Below are 7740 nucleotides of genomic sequence, written 5' to 3'. Positions count from 1 at the left end.
GGGAGGATTTTCCACTTCCTGTAGAGCGGTGAAAGTGAGTGTTGTGTAAGAGCTTAGGCATTTTTCAGGGTATTATGCTCTTTACAAATGAGTTTATTAAAAAAGCTTTGGTTTTTTTCATGTTAGTACATTCTTTCAGAGCTCAAGGTTGCTCACCCAGCAGTTAGTCTTCAGTCACTTAAAATCCAAACAACATGCTTGTATTTTTCCATAGGGGTTTTGGGTGTTTCACAGGGAGTCTGGTGCTGTAGTATGCAGCAAATGTACAAATACTGAACTATTTGGTGTGAAGCATCAATAATCTCCTAAATAACCCTTGTTTGTTTTGAGATTGTGTTATTGCTTCTGTAGAAATGCTGAAAGTGAAGTCCTGAAAGATGTAATGATGCTGATTTCTCACCATGTTTTAATCTTTGAGTGAGGCCCACCTGCACATTGTTTTCTAGCTGTGCTTGTACAGTGAGGAAAGGCAGTAATTCCTCTCTTTAATGTTTTCCAGGTTATTCAGAATTAATTCTCATGTCAGCAGAAGGCTCAACCATCACAGTTCGTCTTGTCCGCTCTTTTGAGCACCGGAATTTCAGACCTGTGGTGTATCATGGAGTTGACTTGGATCAGACAGTAAATCAGTTCATTGCTTTTGTGCAGAAGGGTAAGGGGTGATTGTCTTCTTAATTCGATTCAGTCCCAGGCGTTGCTTGCTCTACACAAGAAGGTGGAGGGGAGCAAGTGAATGGGAATTCTGTGGCTTTAGTAAAGATGCCAGATTTGTGTTTACATCCCCTGTGTGCTCTCCTCCCTTGGATGAGAGGTCTGGAGTTAATAAGCGCTTCTATGGTCAGTGTGCCATGCCTAAATTTGGATAGACTGCTCCCCCTGCCCAAATCCCATGTTTAGTCAAAAAGAGAGGAGGGCATTGCTACATTTGGCTCAGTGCCTTGGGTGCCTTGAGTGGTGCTGTCAGGCAGCTATTCATAAATTAACAACAATAAATTAGTAGAATTTGGAGAGCGTTTGATCCTTGGGAACTACCCCAATATGTGGAATGTGGGAACTCAAGTCTGTTTGCTATTTGTGAGAAGAGAGGATCTTGAAAAATTGTTTTTGACACTGTGAGGTCTCACTGTGCATGTTTGCTTCTGAGTTTCTGTCTCCATCTTGAGCTTCATGGTGCAGATTTACTCATCTACAGGCTTTGTTTTAGAAGGCTGGTTGAAAGTGACAGTGCATCTAAATGTTAATTAATGCCAGCTGGCCCAGGCAGTGAGTCAGTAGTTAGGGTGTTACCCTGATCTTGCAGGTATGTCTACACACCTAAACAGAGATGTTCAAAGGGTGCAGAATAACATGTGATTTTAAATTTTTTTTTTTTTTTTTTAATGAAGTCAGCTTAAACAAGCCTGGAACCGTTACAGCTGATAACATCTGAGTAACTCCTAGGACGTTCCCTGGGCCTCATGCCTCTCCTCTGTTTCTAGCAACTTCCATGCTTCTGGTGATGGGCACATCAAGATCTATAGGATGCTTTTAGAAAACTACAGGCACTTTCAGAACTTATGGTAGAGCTGCTACCATAAAGAATAAAATAAAAAACAATGCTAAGAAACTTGGTTTTGATGTGTGCAGTATTGCAACTTGCTGTTATTGGAGACAAAGCTAGTGTCTTGAACAAGACCTTTTGGAACCTCATTCTGCAGGTGGATAGTGCTGTTTCTGGTCCAAAAGCTCTATTCCTTCCTCTGCTGTAATCTGCCTGAAAGGAGAGTTTGAGATAAATTGTTAAACTACTGATGAAATTATGGTTTCAGCTGCCTTGCTGTCAAGCTTGCCACAGGTGGCTCAGCCTTCCAAGGTCCTCGTTAAATCCCTGGAGTCACTGGGAACACTGTCAGCAGGGAATGTGGTGGTGTTAGCATTCTTGCAGTTGCTTCTAGGCTGTCCTGCATGCAGCTAAAGAGTTAATTTTCTACTACAGTTTGACTTCTGTTTTGTGGCTTTGCATGCTTTGGTTTGGATGGCTGTGTTTACTGAACAAATCAGTTGGTCAGTGTTTGTGTAAGGTAGAGAGAGATGCTGTGCAAAGCATTGACAGGATGTTCCTGGCAGATTCCTGAAGGATCAAACTCCCATAATCACATCCTAATTGCATTGACTCTCTGTCCTCATGGGTAGTTTTGTTCAGAGGGACTTCATGCTCAGCTGATGTTAATCAGATATGGAGTAACTATAGAACCTGAGCCAGAGGTTATGTTTTCATAATTTATGCTCAAACAAGTCTCCTGTGTTGTTGATTTCTTTTGATGCAAAGAATGTCCAGGAGGCATGCATAAAATAATGGAAATAAAAAAAAAAAAAAAGGCCAACTTTGTTTTAACTTGGTGCTTTTATTTTAATAGATGTACCTTCAAGATCAGGACTTCCTCCTCCTTTCAAAAATTATAAGTACGGTACGTGCTTTTTTTTTTTTTTTTCTTGTTTTAATTCCTGTAAAATGAAGACATAATATTTTATATCACTTTCTGTACAATTTAGAGGAAAACTGCCCTCAAATACTCATGCTTGTAGCAATGTCGCTACATTTGCAACTGTCCAGCTGGGGTTGTGCCACTGGGATTGCATCTGCAGAACTTGACCATTATTTTGAAGTTCTGTATTAATGTTGTAGTGAATTAATTAATGAATTAGGCTGCATGTCTTACATTATTTGTTAATTGGTACTGATGGTTTTAGGTATTTTTTATTACTTTTATAAGTGCCTTTTAATGCTGTTTTTACTGTAGTGAGAAGCTTGTGATTTCAAATGCTTTGAAATTGTAGTTCTCTGTGTGGTTATGTGTTTCAGTGTCTATTTACTAATTGTGAAGTCAGAAAGGATGGTGAGGTGGGAGATGAAGGCAGTAAATGGAAAATGCTTAGGACTTATATTCTTAAATAATTCACATGATATAAGAGAAGCAGAGTAATTTTGCTCAAAGTAGTTAGGAAAGCTCTTCAAGACAAGCTGGTAGAATGAAATAGCCTGGTGTGAAATTTAGGCAGACATTATCCTCTAATGCAAAGCTATCTGTGTACTTCCTTTGTGTTAAGGTTAGCATGAGCATGTGCAGTTCATCTGTTTGGGACAGAATATACTCAGAATATACTTTCAAAATAGACTAAATTACTTCCTTTCTTGGCATTTGCTAACTTGGATGTCAGTAACATATCTTTTCCTAAACTTGGCAATTTTGAATGTTCCCTTGGAGTTTCGCTGCAGGTAATTTTCTTGTTTCCCACGTTTTTGGAGTGGACAGATTCTTTCTTCTAAAGTGATTCAAAGAATTGGATGGGGAGTCTACTTAATACATGTGGATGGTAATAGAGTCTATTTGTCTATTTAAAAAAAAAAAAAAGCCAAGCATTTCATTCTGTGTTTTCACTGATGGTGAAGCAGATAGTGCAGAATGAAAGCAGAAAAAGAGTTAGGGATTAAGATTTATGGTATGTCAGTGGCAAGGGCTTGAACATTACTATTATTTTTAATATATTACTTAAATTCTTAAAATCTAGGTAACTGGGTTAGAATTTGCAGGTGCCATTCCTCGCTTTCATAACTGGCTTTGGCTAGGGGGTCCTACCTGGGGGTGCTGGTATCAGTTACGTTCTTGGTGTTGCCTACTCCTGCTGCTAGAGCATCAGTTTATTTTTTCCCAAGGCATAGGTTGTGGCTGAGCATGTGATTGTGCTGTGTAGGACTGAACATAACATGGGTGAAAAATACTGCAGAACTTTAAAACCTGCTATACCAGTTAGTGGAGGCCTGCTTTTAGTGGGATAGTGCTAGCTGCATGGAAATGTTCACACCAAAAATTCAAAGCCAAGTTCCTCACCTTCCCCTCAGGCTGTGAATCATACAGCTGTCTGTCTTTTATTCTGGTGATGAGTGAGACTTCTGCATGAATAGTGCCAGTAAGAGTCAGATTTTTCCTTCTTTGTTTGGCAGTGCCAGAAATCTTAGTTGGACCTGTCTCTCTCACCTTGCCTGTTTCATCTTCCTGCTCTCCAGAATTAGCTTTGTTCTTTCAAACACTTTGTTCATTTTGTTCTCTCAACATCATATATAATGACACCACGTTTTTCCTCTTGGCTTGGTGCTTTAATTCACATCTCAAAGCTTATGATTTTCATTTTCTCTTCATCTCTTTGTACACCTCATTCTTGGTCTGGGACTCTTCTCAGTCAATCTTCTCATCCTCCTATCCTGTCATTCCCATCTTTTCACTGATGATGGCAGCCCAGGTGACAAGGTGTCTCATAAACTGCTTCTCAATTTTTTTTTTTTCTCTATTTATGTGGAATGATATGGTGGCTACTTCACAGAATCAAGCTTAGAAAGTGATTTCCTACCTATTGTTATGGAAGATCTATTACCAGAAAAGGAAATATAAAAATACGGGAATAACCGGGGATGAAATAGCAAAGGCTATTGAGGGCACATAAGGCTTGAGCTAGGATGAGAAGAGGCTGCAGTTTCACCTTTGTAACAGAGTTACAGACTTAACAGCTCAGATGAAGACACAGTTAAATCCATGAACTGCTGGATGCCAGTGGTGGAGGTGTGAACAAGTAAAACCAAGACAATAGTTCAGAGAATGACTGGGGAAAGACTAGAGAAAAAGGAATGTAACCAAGTAGTGGAGAAGCTTAAAACTAGCAGGCAGAGGTTGGATTGTATTTGCTGTGGTAGAAAATTGTCATGGTTGCAGTGTCTTTTTGCAGTGGTTGCTTGTCTTTTCGCAATGGTTCTATGCAAGATGGATCCTGATAATTGCAATTTAATGTGTCTTGCTTCTAATACTGCAATTATTACAGTGTGCTAGGGCTGCCTTCTCAGTGACCTCTGCAGTGGGAATACTGAGTAATTTTTACCTTATGTAATTTTTTAATTTTTTTTTTTAAGTGCTGCATGGGCATCTTCTGACTTCCATTCCCTCTGGATCTTTGCACTCATCTGGTTGCTTTAGTGATGACATTATTTCCCCTTGTTTTTCACTTCTGTTAACAAAGCCCTGCCCGCACTGCCAGAGGAAAGTGATATTTCTTTTTTTTTGTTTTGTATAACATGATTTCTTAAAGTGCTACAATGCACAAACACATCAGAGGTAAATATTATTGTAGAGGGTTTAGCATTAAAAAGAGGAGAGGCTGTACACGTTCATGGAAAAAGGATTTGCTTAATAAAATTTCTACCATGGGTGCTTTCTTCGTAAGAAAGAAAATTTCAAGGAATGATCTGAAGTGGTCAGATTGCTGGGTCTTCATCACTTGCTGCCTATCAATTTAGCTGTAGTAGTTGACAGTGCATAAATGCTGCTTGTCCTGCCCCAACTGATGTGTAAACCCTGTTAGGTTAAAACAAGTTTTGACTGGAAATTGGGATGGTCATTAATTACTGTAATTCAGCCAGCAGACAGAAGCCCAACAGAATGCGTTACCTTAATGTGGGATTGACTGGTTTAAAACTGTGGCTTCAGAACTGGGAAATGAAGATGTTTTCTCCTTTTTAGGTTGAATACACAAAACTGTTAATATTAAAAATTTTTTCACCGTATCCCTTTGTCTCTTTTTCCCCAAGTACAACTTTCAGCCCTTACTGCCTATTAAACCTTATTTTAGGAAAACACTGTATTTGCTTTCAGATACAATGAAGATTATTCACCAAGCACATAAATCTAAGGTATGTGCATTAGCTGTATTCTTCCACTTTTGCATGCCTTAATGCTGGCAGATCCCTGCACTGTCAAACACGACTGGGGCAGAGACAGTCAGTAAATTCTTACTCTTATCTTTGCATTCTGGCTCTCTGATTTGTAGACTGGTGAACTTGTAGTGAGTTTGGAAGATGATGACAAACTGATTTTGAAAGAAGACAGTACGCTGAAAGCAGCTGGAGTAGGTAGGAGCACATTTATATTGACTGAAGGTGCTGCTCCTTGTGGTTGTCATTAAACTGATAACTGGCTGATTATGTTTGGATAGCCTGCTGAAAAGTAAATGCTATTCCTGATGCTCTTTACACTACTTGATAATTATTCAGGGAAGACGGGGGGATAATATGCCTTCAAATCATTGGACTGAGGGCAGCAGGTATCTGCACTCCAAATGTTCAGAATGCAAATTGTGATTTTTAGAGGGTATGCTTATAATTCTGCTGAGAGTAATTTTAAATGATTGACAGATAGGTTATTAGTACCTTGTCTGCTTAGTCTTATCAGTAACATTTAAACCGATGTTTTGGTTAGAGATGTAAGTAGTGGAACTAGCATGGAATAATGAAATAAGATTAGATTTGTGTAACATGCAGCATACAGTGCCTGGTAGCCAGACTGCTCAGGAAAGCTCAAGCAGTATCTTTTAGAGAATGTGCTGAACATGGCAAAGAGTTGAAACTTGACCTGATTTCTCATATTTTGGCAGAGGACTACATATAGGGCATGTCTTTTGGTAATGTAAAGAAATGTCTATCAGGATAAAATTGATGGCCCCTGGATGTCCTTTGGGCTTCTCATAAATGTGGCTGACTGACTTTGTGGCAGCAGGGTACTTAAGGGATGTAGTTGCATTCCACCTTGATAGGGACATTGGCTCATTTGAATCTGATTTGCCTGGCTGGAACCATAACTGCCTTAGCCCTGTGTGCGGGGGTGTCTCAGAGAAAGCCCCCTCCTGTTCCTGATGCCCTCTGATTGCTCCCCAGCTCACGAATGGGATTTCTTTCTCATAGGTTTCTTGGCTCTGTTGTTTCTTGCCATTTGCTTCATGGTTTTAGGTGATTTGAGATGTCTCTTTCATGTTTTTCTTCTGGGAAGCACTGCAACCCACCTCACTGTACATTTCCTAAAGGTGTTTGGGTGTCCTGTAATACGAATGATAGTCATGCTCTGTCTGTTTGTACTAAACCAGGCCTTTTTATGTGAGGGGGAAAAAAATTTCCTTGGGGAGGGGGCTTACTGGCACTTGAGTCTTAGAGATTTGTAATTTAGCTTGCAGAGGATAGATACATACCTTACATACCTGAGACATAAGAAGCAATACAGCTCAGGAAAGGGACTGATGACAGTGCCAAATGTTGAATTGGAAGCAGTGTTGACCAGAGCTGCCTGCTTTAAAGAGGGCATTGATAAATATTCATATTTATATCATCCCTCTTTGAAACTAGGTTTGTAGCTACAACAGTGAAACAATTGGATATGATCTCAAAAAAGTGTCAGAACATCAGAGCAAATGCTACAGGGAAAGGAAATTGGAATAGACCAGCCTGTTCTGTGTCTCTGTACAAAGAAAGGGGTGACTTATTCAGGGAAGAAAGCAATTTAAAGCTGCTTTTTTTTTTTTTTTTTTTTTCAGAATAACTAACAGCAGTTGGTCATTAGTATGTAGTGGGCATTTATGACAGAAAAGCTTTGCAAAATGCAGTGTGCCATATAATTTTGAATTTTGATATGTCCCAGCATATCTTGATATGAAAATTCACTGAGTTAGAAGTGGGATCTTTTTCAGGGAAGAAAGCAATTTAAAGCTGCTTTTTTTTTTTTTTTTTTTTTCAGAATAACTAACAGCAGTTGGTCATTAGTATGTAGTGGGCATTTATGACAGAAAAGCTTTGCAAAATGCAGTGTGCCATATAATTTTGAATTTTGATATGTCCCAGCATATCTTGATATGAAAATTCACTGAGTTAGAAGTGGGATCTTTCTAGAT

The 7740-nt window shown here is 39.2% G+C and overlaps 1 protein-coding gene across 1 annotated transcript in view; it reads left to right on the top strand.

Moving 5' to 3' along the window:
- The first annotated feature begins 516 nt into the window (after positions 1–516).
- Positions 517–7740, top strand: part of LOC103774936 (chromosome unknown open reading frame, human C2orf76) — an 8926-nt gene continuing 1702 nt past the window's right edge. Inside the window, exons 1-4 of the mRNA XM_008942373.1 lie at positions 517–652; positions 2397–2447; positions 5679–5716; positions 5854–5935. Coding sequence (XP_008940621.1) covers positions 520–652; positions 2397–2447; positions 5679–5716; positions 5854–5935 — 304 coding nt within the window. The 5' untranslated portion in view covers positions 517–519. The remainder of the gene's footprint in view (positions 653–2396; positions 2448–5678; positions 5717–5853; positions 5936–7740) is intronic.

Source organism: Merops nubicus, unplaced genomic scaffold, assembly GCF_000691845.1.
Source record: "Merops nubicus isolate BGI_N331 unplaced genomic scaffold, ASM69184v1 scaffold24516, whole genome shotgun sequence".
NCBI classification, from domain to species: domain Eukaryota; kingdom Metazoa; phylum Chordata; class Aves; order Coraciiformes; family Meropidae; genus Merops; species Merops nubicus.
Note: the sequence above shows the minus strand (reverse complement) of the source record. Positions and strands in the feature narration are given on the sequence as shown.